At 38.4% G+C, this 16,647-nt stretch overlaps 2 protein-coding genes across 2 annotated transcripts; one reads left to right on the top strand and one right to left on the bottom strand.

The window, feature by feature from the left end:
- Nucleotides 1-406: 406 nt before the first annotated feature.
- Nucleotides 407-9,355, bottom strand: LOC106181945 (uncharacterized). The gene is made up of 11 exons (XM_013566513.2): nt 8,871-9,355; nt 7,358-7,842; nt 6,813-7,002; nt 5,927-6,610; nt 5,462-5,695; nt 4,705-5,001; nt 4,243-4,380; nt 3,275-3,952; nt 2,742-2,852; nt 1,820-2,365; nt 407-1,502 (listed from the first exon to the last, which is right to left on the bottom strand). The coding sequence occupies exons 1-11, from the start codon at nt 8,950-8,952 to the stop codon at nt 1,219-1,221; spliced, it is 3,729 nt and encodes a 1,242-aa protein (XP_013421967.2). The 5' UTR covers nt 8,953-9,355; the 3' UTR covers nt 407-1,218.
- A 2,660-nt stretch (nt 9,356-12,015) lies between these two features.
- Nucleotides 12,016-16,099, top strand: LOC106181954 (uncharacterized). Its single transcript, XM_013566523.2, has 2 exons — nt 12,016-12,712; nt 14,630-16,099. Exons 1-2 carry the CDS (start codon nt 12,277-12,279, stop codon nt 15,364-15,366), a joined length of 1,173 nt encoding a protein of 390 aa, XP_013421977.2. The 5' UTR covers nt 12,016-12,276; the 3' UTR covers nt 15,367-16,099.
- The last annotated feature ends 548 nt before the right edge of the window (nt 16,100-16,647 follow it).

Below are 16,647 nucleotides of genomic sequence, written 5' to 3'. Positions count from 1 at the left end.
CAACCGCCCAGAGAGCCACTGTAGCAACAAACACAATTGAAGTCCGGGATGATCGTCACAACTATCGCACTGTCTGAACCGAAAATTGCGCATTGCTTTATTAAAACCATAAATCGACGACATATCAAGATGAATCGATCAACTGCAGATAATGTCTTACTAAGTTTTCTCCAAAATGTTCAGTACTATTCTTGCTATAGATTGTTACAGTATACCTCTAAAAACTGATACGTTGGAGAACGGGACAAGTGGTAGGCCTATAAATTGCACACCTATTAAGCAATTGTATTTGTTTATATCGATAAATACAGTCTTACAAGGTTTCTGATTTGATCCGAGTCTCAGAGCAGATTGCCTTGAGGGTACTTCATGCGGTATGGTTTAATATTAAAAAGCTATTGCATTTGCATCTAAAGAAACAATGAAAAGACACGAGTTATCACACACGCATAATTATTTATTGTCAATCTGATTTTATCTACAGACATGAAATTGAATTAGAGTTGCAATTTTGGACGTAATGGTGCTATTGAAAATGTATTTGAGGAACAATTTACCATTTTCTTAGCAAAGTAGGCCTATACGGCCACGTCGAACCTTTATATTTAGCAAACAATAACATCGAAGGCAAAAAGAGTTCATGTGAAATTTGTTGCCTTACATACTCCCAATTTTCCTTTCAATTGTAAGGACTAATGATTTGGGTATGATACAACCTATGTAAACAATGTATTATATTTTCTTCTGAAATATGGTTATTTTTCCTGGATTGAAGATCAAACGGTTTATTTATAGTGGTATATTGCTCAGACCTCAGAAAAGTTAATAGTCACAATTTTCAATTTATACATGTATCCCCACAAACTGTGCCTTCTGATATGCATTAATAGCCCTAATGTTACAACTGCCAATACATTAATGAAATTTCAAGCCAAAACCCCGCAGATGATATAGCTGCACAGTAGTTCACTTCAAAGTTAAAACGGTCATTAAATTATCTTGTCGCTGAAACTACTGGCATTTAATTTAGAATTTGGAAAAAAAAACTAAACCGAATAAGTGAATATAGTAAAACATCTAAATTATAAAACACGTGGTTTTATACAACGATTCTATATTTTTTCCAATCTTAAAAGTCAAAACCAGACCCTAATCTTAACGTTCTTGATTGTCTTGTCTCTTAACATCTTTCTGCTATATAAGGTTTCGAAGAAACATTCAAACGCAAATGTGGTTGACGCTGTGGTCCATTTCAAAGTATTTATAGGTCCCACCCTTATCCTCAAACTGAACCGAAGAATTGAACTTCGAAATGGCAGCGGATAGTTCACACTGACTTGGTTGACCGAAAACATCTTGGTAATTCACAGAGAGGCAAGTCTCTGCCGTAGTGCACTTTGCAATGCACTCGGAGAGAACGCGGGCTGTCGTAGACCATGTGACCTGTGACACCGCCGTACCGTATCCGGTGGGGACGTTGCTTGGACTACTGAAATGATGTCCTAAAATTGAAAAAGCGACAAAATATTATTGCAGTTTTACTTGTGTGAGCTTCCATCTTGCATATTTTTTCTTTATAGATCTCAACGCTCATGATTCACCTAAGGAGTTCAAATCATCAAGCTTTCTTTTTCATTCATAACGATCCTAATTATACACAGAACAACGGGATATCGATTTCGAACTATTGGACTAAATATGCCGATAGAAGGATTGACGTCATGCCAAAACGGATTCTATATCAAACCAATGGAATCGATACTTTTTAATGTGCAAAACATTTTACATACGAGATAAAGGGGACGTGGGGGGTACAAACCTGCTCCTTTGCAGAGTTCCATTGCCTTTTTAATCTGCGACTGGCTTAGGGGTAGGTTGTAGAACTGCACGCACTCCAGTGTTCCCAAGAAGTAACGGCTGTCACCGTAGCTTGCTCTTCTGGACCCCATACGGACGTAATCCTCTGTGGCCACTTCCAAACGACCCACGTATAAATTGTCTTGTTCTATGCCGTTAAACCAAGTACGCAACATCCCAGAGGCATAGTCATATGTCGCTCCAACAAACTGCCAGCTATTCAATGGCATAGTACTGCCCATAGAAACCCCCCAGTATCCACTTCTTTCGTTTACACGAACGAAAAAACTATACCCGCCCGTGACCCACGCATGTAGTCCGTAATTACCCTGCGTAGATGCGTTTGACCCAAAGTTGAATATTGGTCCAATTGTAGTGTTAGAGAGGTATACATATGCCAAATATGTAAAAGAAAATCTGGCATCCAGAGCTCCGCTATTTGCAATTTCGATGTAACTATCAGCCGTCCCTGAAAAACTAGTTGCTCCACCCATCTGTCCCATGTGGCCTAAAATCAAATAATTATGTACTTTCACTAAAATTATATCTAAAAAGTCGGCTACAATATAATCTTTGCATTTTTAGTCAATATATGAAATTTTACGGACTCAGAATAGGGCTATGCTTATCCCTGGCAAAATCATTGGTCTGTCGTGACAGGAGAAAAAAAAACGCATCGAGCCCTTTAAATAAGAAAATCAATATAAACACACAAATACAGCATTCAATAACAATAACATAGTCATTTCTATAAACTAATCAGAATTTCAATTTATCAATGTTCACTAATCTACCGATTTCAGTCTATCACTGATAGCTTGCCCTTTGACAGGGAGGAAATGTAAAGAAAATAGGAATATTTTAGTCTGATCGCAGTTACATACCCGGGGAAAAGGTAACATTTCCTAAAGAGGCGTGGCTCTCTCCTCCGCTGACGTCCAGACCTTGATATCGGGAGTTCAACGGCCACAGACCTATTGGGCGAGGAAGTCCCCCTGTAACATATAAGTCGCAAAGGTGTTATTAATTAACTACGTCTTGCAAAAAGGACTTGAAAAACTGAATTTGTACGGTAGTCGTCCGAGATCTCTGGTCTGCCATTTCCAATTAAAAATAGTGATTAAAAGCCAGTATTATTGAGAAATGTTATTTTTTTCCGAGTTTCGATATGAAAAATCCATATACTGCAAATCAATTTCAAAACTCGCTTTACCCAGTAGGGCCTACTCTGTAACTCAATTTCATTTTGATACTTTCTCCATCATTTCAATATTTTTCCCATTAATTCAAAATCCAACGCTGTATCCAAATTCACCACTTGAATTCACGTTTTGTTTCGTTCAGTACAAAGATTCAAAGATAAACGCCAGAAAAAACAACTACTGTTTAAATCACAATAATATCAATAATAGCTCACCTTCAGGTACGCACAGGTTTTTGCTGGCTATAATCTGTGTCTGAGAGAGTGCGACGTCATATATTTGGAAACAAGCCATACGACCAAAGAAGTCACTCCCTGTTGAAGCATAGCCATGTCCGATGTACAAGTTGTCGTGAGTTCCTAACTGGAGTTGGCCGGCGTAGAAACTGTGCTTAACCTCCCCGTCCACCCAGACACTTGCCTCCCCGCTATCGTAGTCGTAGACAACTGCAAGGTGCTGCCATTTCTGTTCTTGAACGGCGCCATTAGGTGACGTAGCATACGGCCCACCGGTGGCTCCGTTCGATTGATAATATGTATTGAATTTGCAGTACACTCGTCCTCCTGACATAAGTGCTATGTGAGGGCCATACGTAGTGGTCCCACCCGGCATGTCCCACTCTACGATATACGCAGTGCTGCTAACAGACATTGGGTAAATGTAGACCCCAACAGTCAAGGAACGTCTAACGTCTAACCACCCATTGTTTGGTATCCGTATACGATCACTTGGCGAGTCGTTGAAGTAGAACGATCCGTATGGCTCTCCACGAGGTCCATCCTGTTGAATGTGAGTCTGGCTGCGCACTCCGTCATTTCCACCACGGCCTTTGTCTTTCAGACCGTCCTTGCCGCCAAGCATCCAAAGACCCACTGGTTTGGGCTGTATGCCATCTGCAGATAGGTAGAACGTGAGCATAAGATCAAGTTGGGCATCACTTTGTGTCTGACACTTGTATAGTTATATATTTTTTCAAATAAACGCCATGATGAAAAGCGCATTGTGGACTGTGCGTTGCTACAGATACTTGAGAAAAGAAAGAACGATTGAAGCGAACTGTTTAATTTGATAATATGCACAAAAACATTGTACTATTTGTTGTCTATTGAAGCTGTAAGCAAATAATTTGAAAAATTCTTAAAATGTATCAAATGTTTTCTAACGAAAATTATATATATAGTACCTTTGTTGAAGAGCTGCAACATATCCGGAGAACATTGATCTTTGGCTTTGTTGATCTGATTAATATCCAGATCGGTCGTGTACCACTTCAAGCAGAACAGACTGGCATCTATAACTCTGCTGTCACTTTTCTTGACACCTGATGTATATAAATATATTTGTACTTTCCTGAATACTACCATATAGCTCGGTCCTTTTTTCTATTATGGTTTCCTTATTGAAAACGTTACTATCATCTAGAAAGAGACTGACATATTGGAAGTGTGGAAGAAGGACATCATCCAAGAGACTGCGAAAAGGGATTGCGTTGCTGTACTAAAATTGTAGTGAACACTATACAGCCATATGCAAGATACAGAACAATGACAAGAGCGACAGGAGCGGTACAATATAGTTACACATCAGTGTGTGTGTGTGTGTGTGTGTGAGAGAGAGAGAGAGAGAGAGAGAAAGAGAGAATTACCAGTTCTAAATTCATAATTTGTCGCCACTTCGACAGATCCGACGTTAGCAGTTCCAAACTCAATTCCATTTTTATAGGCAGTAACTATGCCAGTGCCATAATTGTATGTAACAGCTAGATGTAACCAAACATCTTCCTCAAATATATTCTGAAATGTGCAGTCCGAAATATGCGCTCCATCAGACCATTGCCTAAGGGCCACATACAAATTCTCCTTCGAAGAGTGCTGCCAAATAACCAATCCCCAGCCAGTTGTGGGATGCTCGTTCTGGAATATAGGACCACTTGGCTCACCACCTAAAAGATGCAGCAAAGGACAAACATGCAAATTTGTTTTAGATCACCTTGATACCCGGGATAAATAAAAGTGCATAGATAACAGAATTCCCAGGTTTACGTATGAGACGTAAGGGTGTAGCAACTCGACTAACAAGAAGAAAAAGGTAATACGAAACGCATGTATATGGTAGGTATGCCTCTTCGATGATTAACAAAATGTCATTTTGAATTGGCTATTAGGCCTAACTGGTACCGACCTATTTTTGTTACATTTGAAAAAGTACAGTTTCAAACGAACTTACAGAATTTAATTGAAATTTTTCACTGTCTCAACAAAATATTGCCACGCTTTAAGTTTAAGGCATTGCACTTTTACAGTTAGCATTTTTTTAAGCATTATTATTTGCTTTACAACGCGAAGTGTTCTTACGTCTGACCTGTAAGTTTCCCAAACGACACATTTAAGAATGTTGCTTACCTGGTAAATACCAAAGCATCAAAGTAAAGGCAAATCTTGCATCCAGCACAGTGCTCTGAGGATACTCAATATAAGACGTGCTGGTTCCCGAAACTCGTATTGCACCATTCGGATCACCATGAGGCCCAGTGACGAATGATGTCTCATACAGATCGGCGTCAATACCATGACTAGAGATGTCTTCATTGCTGTAGCTTTTACTGAAGGGCCAAAATCCAGCTGGTAACGGATACGCTTAAAGAAAAAGAAAAATGGCTGACAAAAAGTCTTTGAGAAGAGTTTTAGGTGAGAACGTGCATGTAGAAAATGTAATTATTTACATTGAATATTACAATAAGTCCTACTTTTTCTCAACAAAGAATAAGTATTTATCGATATTATCGATACAACTGTTTAGACCTTCTCGATTGGACATGCGGATATTTTTGTAATGAAATATTTTAAAAATGCATTATTTTATCTTACTGCGTAAAATCGATGGACCCTTCGGGGAACAGTAATGCATTGACTGTCGTATTTCGGCTTGAGACAACGGGGTTCCATATAATTTGAGGCAGCCGACATTCCCTTGATAAAAACGGTTATCGCCGACCTTTGCGCCTATTCTTATATAAGAACCTGCGGTACCAATTTCAGATTTTGTTGGTGTATAAGTGAACACCTGTACACCATTCTTGTAGAGAGTAATACGATTTATCCAGTAATCATAGGTTAATGCAAGATGCTGCCAAGAAAAACTGGTAATGATATTTTTCGATGTGCATCCCGTCGACGCAAAATTCCTGTTAAAACTGCATACGTAGAGAGAGAGACCTTGGCCCGTAACCCAAATGTGCTCTGCCCATGTGGCACCTGTCCCAGCGTAGTAGTCAAACAATGGGCCCTCTCCATTCAGCCCATTTCCAGACAATTGGGTGGGCCAGATGTACGCCATATATGTAAACGAATACCTCACGTCAAGCTTGCCGTTGTTCGGGATTTCAATGTAAGAATCTGAACTTCCTCGGAGATAGTAGGAGCCAATGTTGTTTAGGAATGGACCGGTATGAGGGCTCACATTGCTGAGTATTGCGTTATTCCCATTCCCAGTAACGTCAAGTCCTTTATAGTCGCTGTCTAGTGGCCACCAGCCAGCTGGTAAGGGTAAACCTGCAATGTGATGGGTAAACCTGAAGATTACATAAGCCTTAACTAAACAGGATTGACGAAATTAAATAAAACCTACAAAACTTTTAGGCATCATCATATTATTCTGAGCCAACTATTTAAAACAACTGTAAATTATTTAGTATCAAGACAGTATTATTACAAACAATTTTCAAATTAGAGACAGGGTTTGACGCATTTTCACCTTGTGTGAAGCAGTTGGCACCAATTTGCTTCACCTGAGCTTGGGTCAAGGCAACATCATACCAGTGTATACAGGACATCACTCCGGCAAAATGTCTGCTGTCGGAGGCCAGAGAATTCCGTGAACCGATAGCCACATACTGGCCATCAGTTGAATGTTCATATTGTCCAGGGTACTCTGTATGGACCACCTGACCAAGAGAGTAGTGATTGCAATGACAAAAATTAACATCTTTTAAGATTTTTTAAAAGTTGCATTTTATGGTCTATTTTGTTATGAAACTTACAAAAACTGCATACGCATGATTCATGTATCAGTTACAGTGGCTATGGTAGTGATAGTGGAATGAAGAACGCCTTAAAGCACTTTACTTGTCATAACACGCAACTACCCATTCAAACAATCATGCTGCCTGCACAAACGCTATTTCAGGTACAATCTTGCAAAAAAAAAAAATACTGAATAGATATTATCAGGGTTTCATTTTCAACAGCCGGCATCTTTTTTATTTAAATGGATCTAAATAATGAGCAGATTAACCATACCTGACCATCCTTATAAACTTTCATCACCCCAAGGGTATAATCGTAGGTGACTGCAACCAAGACCCACGTATTCAGCGTCAGGACGTTAGCAACAGTGTAAAAGTTGTTCGTGCTAGCGCCGTCACTCCGTTGCCGAAACACAACCGTGAACGAGTGGTCGTTTGGATGTTGAAAAAAATGAAGTCCGAAATTGTCACCTCCGGAGTTATGAAAACTGAACAGGGGTGCCTCCGTGGAACCCTCATTCTTTATCCATGCCACCCACGTGAAAGAATACCGGGCGTCTAAACCCCCGTCATTGCCGAGGATCACATAGGAATCCGATGTCCCGATAAACTGTGTTCCGCCGTTTGTTTCCCCTCTTGGCCCCGTGGTTTTAGAAATGGAACCTCCGGCGGAAGAGGCGTGATTTATACCACCGCTAACGTCATGGTAGTTGTGCACATCGTCCATAATCCAGACACCAAGAGGCTTGCGCCACTGTCCTGAAAAGATATTATTATCAACAACAAGAGATCTCAGAAATCAAAGAAATTTTATACTTACACCCTCTAGTAAGCCACATTGGTAAACATGATTAGAATGCACATTGGAAAGTTCACGGTTTACATACATGAAAATTATCAAACACAAGCCTAAATAAGGCTTGTTTTTGATGATTTTCATGTATGATCCAGCCACAAAGCTAAGGAACATTTTTGCTCATTCGCGGTTTACCTTTATTTCTTTTCCTCCACGTTCACCTCGCAACAGATTAATTAGCAGCTCATTCGAAGCGGAAAACTTCTATTGTTAAAGTGAAAAAACAGTGATCGATTTTTTCTTTTGAATGCTATGTATAGCAGAAATACACACCCTGACAATTGATTTTTGAGGTGAATGAGATATAAATTTCACTAAGTTATCTTTTATAACGAGGCGCAGTTTTACTGCAGATTATTTCAGGCACGCACTTTATTTTTTTGAGGGCAAGTCTGAACCTTAAAATGTTCACACACTTAACATCAAATAAAGATGATAAAAGTACTTAAAATAAAGATGTAAATGTACCTAAAGTAAAGATGATAAAATATGTCACAAACAATTTGGCGTTTTTTCTTGATAATAAAAAGAGTAACATGTATTTCGACTGATGGGATACTTTGATAAAATCTATAATTACTGTGTCATTCATATGCTTATTTCCTCTTGGTAGCAATTGTCAGAAACACGAAATACAAGTCACACTAAAAGGGCCAAGCAAAAGTTGCTATTTGACTCTGTTTTCTACTAGCCAATTAAAAACGAAACATGAAAGGAAGTACAAATAAATAAATAAACCAGCAATCGTCAACAATTTAAAGAAAAAAGATTCATTTTTTGACTGTGCGAAGACTGTAGCGAAAATTGCCAATATTGACCGTATCAAAATCCACTGGTACTGTATTAATATTCTTTCCCTGCGCTATTGCCTCATTAGAAGAAATAACCTTTTCATTAGATAAGTTGAAAGTTATTAACTTTGTTATGTTACCTTCCGTAGCCTGGATAACAGTCCACTGCTTCAAAACTAGCCACACCACGGCCACTTTCGCCCAACGCCCGAGACCAGCCATGTTCGAACGCAGCCTTTGGAATACTTTTTAGTTATAGTCCCATCAACAAATTTCGTCATTGATCACATAATCAATTTCACTTTACTTATGCGGTAGATCAATAATGTGCATTATACTTACAATAAAAGTCCGAATAAGGTAAACATTACCTACATCGATCACCCGACTAATCATGTTACAATTAATGTAACCTTTCAAAGATGTGATGAAATCAGAAAGTCTACCAAACATTAAGCCTCTTCTTGAACTTAGCATACAAAGCAAATATCCACAAAAAGAGAAAGAGAGATAATATGTTCATCGCCAGCCACAATTATTAAAAGGCAGACACAATAGCCCATGCAATTAAACAGTGATACGATATGCCAATAATCTCTTTGGCTTGCTAGATCGATTTCCCACGCAGACATACAGAGTGACTTAAGGTAATCTGCTTTTTATCACTGTGACCCCCCCCCCCCCACATGGATCTTGAATCCGACAGAGTATTTTCCTTTAAAGGCGTTTGTTAACTAGAACTGTGAATACCTGCGCCGTTAAAAGGTGGCTGAAAGATCTCCCATGTAACATAATTACTGCGTTTTGAAGTAAACGTCATTTCAAAGTGTTTTTAGTTACCGGATAGAAGGTAGAACAGTGTTTGCACCTTTGTTCGGTAATTGGGTAAGACTTCAACGCGGTGTCTCAAAAAAGAAGAAAAAAAAAAAGCTGCCAAATGGACATCCGTATGAAAGGCAACATTAATAATTAAGCCGAGAAAATCAGAAGTATACAAAATAAGGACTGGTCATTCCAAATAAGAATAACGTGTGTCTCCACCTACACACAAAAAAGTTATTATTATTATTATTATTATTATTATTATTATTATTTGATGCCATATTACACAATTGGTAATAGCACAATCATCACTATAACACGTACTGTCATGTGGTTCTGTTTTTGAGGGGAAAGGTACAAATGCCATTAAGGTGCAAACCATATTTGAAAAAAAAATGAATCATAGAAAATACCAAAATTCTACAAATAATGCCCTAACGCCAACAAAAGTATTCCAATCAGGGTGATAGTATGTTTTTTATTTACTTATTGCCGTTTTGTCAGGAAAAGTTATTTTTTCGTTCTTTTCTCTGTAATACTACTTAAATGCACAGGACTGTAAACGAAGATTTAGCAGAGTAAAATGAAGCATTGTTGGCATTCAGAAAAGGCATTTACAACTGACGCCTTTACCCTTTGCATACAAAGTCATTTATTGACACAAAAACGAACCAAATGCCAACATATAGTTTCAAACAGTATAATTAAGAGAATTACCAAAAGACATTGTTTAATATTACCCGAAATAGATATTTGAATGGGTTTTTCTGCTAGCTTACTATACGGTATATACAAGGGGCAGAAAAGTAGGTCACATAAATAGGTCAAAATTCTAACCAAAAATTTAGAGAAAGGAGCAGTCTAAGGGTGTATTCCCAGAGATTTAGATCGATCTAGAGATTAAGATTTAGATCGACCTAACTCCCTGGGGGTTCACGCTAAATTGCAGTCAGCCGAGCGCGCACCATAGTTAATTACCCCCTTACAGCTTACAGTAGGCGGGACAGACGCTTAAGCCGGTTAAGCTGACAGTGATCTAGTGAGACTCCCCACAGGGATAGATCGATCTAAAATCTATGGAAATGGGATCTACGGCTCTTTTATGGCTGATCGAGTGATTTATTCAGTTTATTCCTTGGCATGTCGACTTTATTTCAGTCGTATAAGAATCTAGTAGAAGTGGTTTATATGTGTTACTGGCAATCCATTCATATGTACCTTTAAGTCTCAACAGTTGCATCTGAGCAGGCAATCTCAAATGCCAGATTTGATCGTTCACTGGAGGCACAATAATCGCTGGAACATTTTCCCAGTGTCATGATTTTTGACTTTGGCGACCATTGAGCGTCTTAACCATTTTTTGTCTCACAACAAAAGGCGAAAGGTCGCAGCTAAGAATAAAGGGGGCGTTGCATATACAATGTATTTCATTTTCTTCATATACGTACAAAATACCAAATATAGGTTGCCGAGGTAATAAGCGTCTAGCCTGTTAGGCATAATTTCATATATATCTGTTGGGATTATAAGCAGTGAATTAGGATACCTAATCGAGGCAATGGCTCGGTAACAAATAGTCTGATGTGCAAACACCTGTTGTTCGTCAAAGATCAACCATAGTGTGCGTGTTTGCCTTGACAATAATCTGCGTCATCTGGATAAGAACATTCACACGAGGAAAAATAGAACAGGTTCCACGCCGGACTTTTTGAGAAATTTTAGAGAAATTACTAATTTCTTAATTAATTAATTAATAATTAAAAATAGGAACAGAGAAAGCCTACAGCTGAAGTGGCGACAGTCTGGCCAATGCTTTGTGAAATGCAGTGAGTCTGAACCGGTTAAGAGCGAACGCCATTTTCGCAATGTGTGGGTGTTTTGAAAGATAACGTGTTGCTACGAAAGAAGAAAGCAATCTTGAAATAAACATCTAGCCTATATGACCATGGAAGATAGCCAAGGATAACGTGGAAAATAACGTGTGAGATAAGGTTTCTTTAACAGCGCACAAAGACCAACAGAAGATTCTTACATGAGAGATCAAATGTTAATAATTTCATTTTATCGCAGCACAAAAGCATTTGGTGAGTTTAGTGTGAACCGTTATAGTCGCCTACGAAACAAAGACAATTGTTGGAAAGAGAGGGCAACCTTAAAAGATAATAACATCATGCAGTTCAACTGTTCCTCGGAAAGGAGAATAAATACAATTCAGTAAGACGATGGGAAAATGACTACCCCAGTAAGTATTTAAGGTACCAGTAGAAGAGATGATTTTTAATGAAATCTCACGATGCCTGAACCACACACAGTGTTTGTCACTAAAAATGACCAAGTAGGAAACCATTCAAGGTACCAGTAGAAGAGATGATTTTTAATGAAATCTGACGATGCCTGAACCACACACAGTGTTTGTCACTAAAAATTAATACAAATACATGTTAGAGTATTTCATGATATAATTATTTTCCTTTTGATAGGGAATCGACGGGAGAGGTTGAAAGAGATGTTTACGTCTTCAGCAAGTGCACATTCCACTCTTAAGATCATAAAAGCTGAAAAGGCTAATTGAAAATAAACACCATCTTTGCCGAACATTTGCAATTACCTATAAAAGATAACTCTTAGGGGGTTATTGTTCACCACTAACATCGCGTAAAAAAGTTTACTTCAGGGAGATATCATTGCTGCAGCAGTTAAAGCTAGAATAAGGCGTGTCCGTCAATGATGAATATATGCGGCAAAGTCTTAAAGAAAACACGATACGTATTAACAGCAATGACTCCCTTAAAAGTGACCCATCAGATCAGTATTATTCTACTGATCTTAGCCAGCACACATGTAGCTACAATTAAAAATGTTACCACCGGAACCGAATTTCAATTGCAGCGTTGTCCACTTCAGTACAGAGTTAACAAATCACCTGAAAATTTTAAAAACTATGCGGTCAGCAATTCTCCTATCAAATCAGGATGCTCTCTATGCTGGGATATCACATCAGCTTCAGTGTGTCGTAGAGATAATATGACGATATGCCTCAGTCCAAGTAGTGAGCCGTGCATATTGTGCAGCGACCAGCTAGAAGGCAACTGCTGGTTGTGCTCAGGAACCGATGGCTGTTACACCAGTGCGGGTTGGCAGTGTACTCCCTGCGAGACAGGTGAGCTTTTATTTTTTAAATTACGTGATCTTTCACTGGACAAGGGTGTTGTCATTTTTTTTTCATTTCAATATAATGTGAGTGCTCTTCACTTAAACAAACTGGTATCCTTGGGGGCTTAGTTCTTATCACTGATTTCGTAAATTGTATCCAATTAATTTGATTGATTCTGTCTTCTTTTTTACCTTTGGTTCTATTTCATTTTTTTCTGCTAAAGAATCGTTGATGTTTCTTTTTTTCTTTTTATTAGTTTCGTTGACGTAACCTGAATGTTTATCTTAGAGGTACTGCGCATCCTTTAATGAAGTTACTTGACCTGCTCAAATGATATTAATAAACTTGATAAAATGACCAGAAAGTCTAAAAAAATAGTCGAAGACACCAGGATTTTCAGTTTCTATTCTCGACAAATTCCTAAAAAACTTGATCTTTTCAGTGTAACTTTAAAAAGCAAAATCTGTGATGGATTTACGCTCACAACATTTGCCTTTGTGGTTGGTTACAAAAAAGTTGACAGGATATCGTTTTGTCTTACATGATTACATCTGTCCCAAAACCATTTTCAGAAACATGGCCTAACATCTAGTACAAATATGAATCATGTGGTTAAGGCTGTTAGCCTGTTGACACTAATGTCTCATAACAGAACGTTTCACATGTTGTGCTTGATACAAGTCATTATACAGATCGTTTTGTGACGCACGTTATTTTAAACACACACGCAAACCCCTTTTAATAACCATGAAGAGACCCGCTTACAATAAGGATATGAAGGAAATGCAGGAGAAATGAAGGAAACAAGACTGACAAGTCAACCTGTGTGTTTTCTTATTTCCATAAAACACGTTTCCCACAACCCCGTTTTCATGTCAACCATATCTTATCATGAACCTCGACATTTATTGCTCAAACCTTATTCCCGCTATACAAGAGGTAAAGGCACTTTTTGTATCAAATCAAATCCCTTTACAATCAATGATTGGTCGTACAATGTAGCAATGACAAGATGTCACCCGCACACCCTTTACTAAAATCGTTCATAAACTTCATTTGAACCAAAAGACCGCCATCACCAAATTGGTCTTTCTGCCCAATGTTTGAAATGTCAACATTTCTGCTTTCGTGTTCACGCGTTACTTTGGCTGAATTAAAAATCAGATAAAAATTAGCCGAAGAAATTAAAAGTAACCAAAAACATTTGTTTCAAAGATCAACTTAATAGTTCTTGATTCGTGCGGTCCAACATCACCACTAAATGACACTTAAGTCTTGTTTATTACCTCCGCCAAGGTTATTTTTGGTTTTGTTTAACCATAGAAGTTCTATTGCGTATTATTTGTCCATATACTAATAGTTTACCTGCATTGACCGCTTGTCTGTTAGCAATATTATGGAAACACTAATCAACCCAATAATATTGTTTGACGGCCATACATGTGTGCATAGAACTGCCTAATTTAGCTAAATGACTTACAGATAAGTTCTCATGACTTAAAGATAAGTTCATAAACTTCATTTGAACCGAAAGACAAACCAAATACGAACGGGAACCATCATTTCGTTAAGTCGATCAAAACGTGCTCATATACTAAAAACTATCCACCATGCAAACACACGCCACACTTCATCCACAATTAAAACCATCCGCACAAATAGTGATTAGCCAGTGGACGACGAAACTAAAGTCGCGCTTAATGGAACATGGAGATCTTATTATTATCAGGAAAATGTTTTGAGAATAAGTATGTAGTTGAGCATTGCAGGAATTGGGTAAATAGATAACCTTTGTGGGATTGCAAGAGCGCAGCAGGTGATTTACTAAAATGTTTCCAAAACTTTAACACCAAGTTTCTGCATTTATTAATTGTTTTTGCCAACGTTGAAATGTAACAGCAACGCACGGTATTTTGTTTTCAGGGTCGAAAAGTGAAGAAGGCACCCCATATACCTGGTTGAAAAAAGGAGTTGCAGCCTTCTTGTTCCTGGCCGGCTTCCTTGTCTCGGTGGCGACTTTAATTGTAGTACTGTGGAAACGTCATGGATCAATGTCACAACTGAGGGCAAGTAGATTGTTAGGCGACGTCTTGCATACTGAAGTTGCCCTGCTAGAAACGAACGGCGACTGCCCACATCCTCATCAAACACACGACAACCAGTCAAACGTACTGTCGTCGGGAACATGCAACTGTGACCAAGCGAGACTCACTGTTACCTTATGTTCTAAGGGTTGGCAGATTCGAGCCGACATTGGAAATGAAAATAAAATCGGTGCTTGTGGCCGACGAGGTGAAGGTGTTTTGTCAGAATGTCAATGTGTTCAAGGTTGTGGAGTTCAAGGCGTGCATGAGAGACAGACAGATGAGGATGGCAGACCTAGTGTGGGGACACCTGTTGGTGAAATGGCAACGACAGAAACCGAAACTCATTTCAGTGATAGACACAACTCAACTGCAGGAGAAATTGTTTTGCCCCTACTTCTGCCGACTTCAAAATCCAACAAGGGTACCTTTAATGTTTCGCTTGTAGCAACTACTGACAACGTGATCATTAAAGAGAATGGCTTTTCCCGGTCTAGCCATGGTTTCAAAGAGGTACAATCTGAACCAATAGATGGCCCTGTACTTGAGCGTATATTCTTTACATCAGGCTTGTGACAATCAGAAGCAAAGCTGGGGCGAATGTCACTTGTACAAAGTAATGAGGAACAGACTACGGTTCCTGGCGGACTACCGTTCCTGCCACACCGGCGGCACTCTAGCTTCGGAAACAGAACGCGCCATTTATTGGATTTAAGGTACTTCGACAACTGCAGGAAAATGATACGAATTTATGTATCAGAAATCAGATTATTCTTGGTTATTGAATCAATATAAGAAGTTTTCCATCCTACCTATGCGATGCGCGCCACCAGTCACCCTTAAATTACTAAAACTGAGCAGTCGATCGGTGGCAGTTGGGCAATTAGCAATAAACAAACTGCACATATGCGTGTTCCTTATGCGTGAAGACTTCTGTGGTGTAAAGAAACTTGATTTAGTTGGCAAACTTAAAAAATATGGAAGCGTATCGATTATTTATTGTATATGTAAATTATATTGTTTTTTAACTGAAATATCTAGTCGTTTTCGTTTTGCATCTATCAAAATAAACGCGTTTTCCTGCAAATAATAAAACGATCGAAATGTTAGAACAGATCAGATAATACAAAATGCGAGGAAGATGTAGCAAATTCTGTACTAGATAACTTAAAGGCGTCAACATGTTGTGCTTGATTAACACTACTGAAAATCAATTGTGCGAGCATTCGTAGTGTATTACGTGTATGTACGGCACACCACCCATATATATATATATATATATATATATATATATATATATATATATATATATATAAAAGATGCACAATAAGGGAATATTTAAGCCAAATTATCGCCGCTTAACCTGACCAAATGCCACAAAGTCTTGAAAAGTATATCTTAAAGAAGCAAGGCGTCTCGAAATATATGTGCAGATATTATAACATTATAAGGTCAAATTTACAAGAAATTTGAAGGTGTAGTTTTTGTTGCACTAAAATAAATTTCAGTTATTCTTTGGCCTGTAGTTTTTGTGTTGTGTAAGCTTTTAGCTTAAAGAAGGGCACACGCACACGTTTGAACTCATTTCTGGTACGTGCGCCAACTTATTTCACACAAATTCAAGTTTCCCTTCAGGGTCCCACACGCATTTCACACTGTATACATATGCCAACTTACTTTACATGCAATTTCAATCTGTGTAATACTTACAGTTCTTTATCTAAGTATCTTCCTCGATTATCACTTATTTACTTATTGTTAACTCTTGTATTTATACACAAATCTATAATAAGATATCTAAATTATCCTTCCAAAAGAAAAATTATAAACCACCAGTCTGCCTCAAGGTTTCACTCT

This window comes from Lingula anatina, chromosome 1 (assembly GCF_051362555.1).
Source record: "Lingula anatina isolate TDL-2025a chromosome 1, LinAna3.0, whole genome shotgun sequence".
Classification (NCBI taxonomy): domain Eukaryota; kingdom Metazoa; phylum Brachiopoda; class Lingulata; order Lingulida; family Lingulidae; genus Lingula; species Lingula anatina.
The sequence above is the reverse complement of the archived record's forward strand: the minus strand, read 5'-3'. Positions and strand labels throughout refer to the sequence as shown.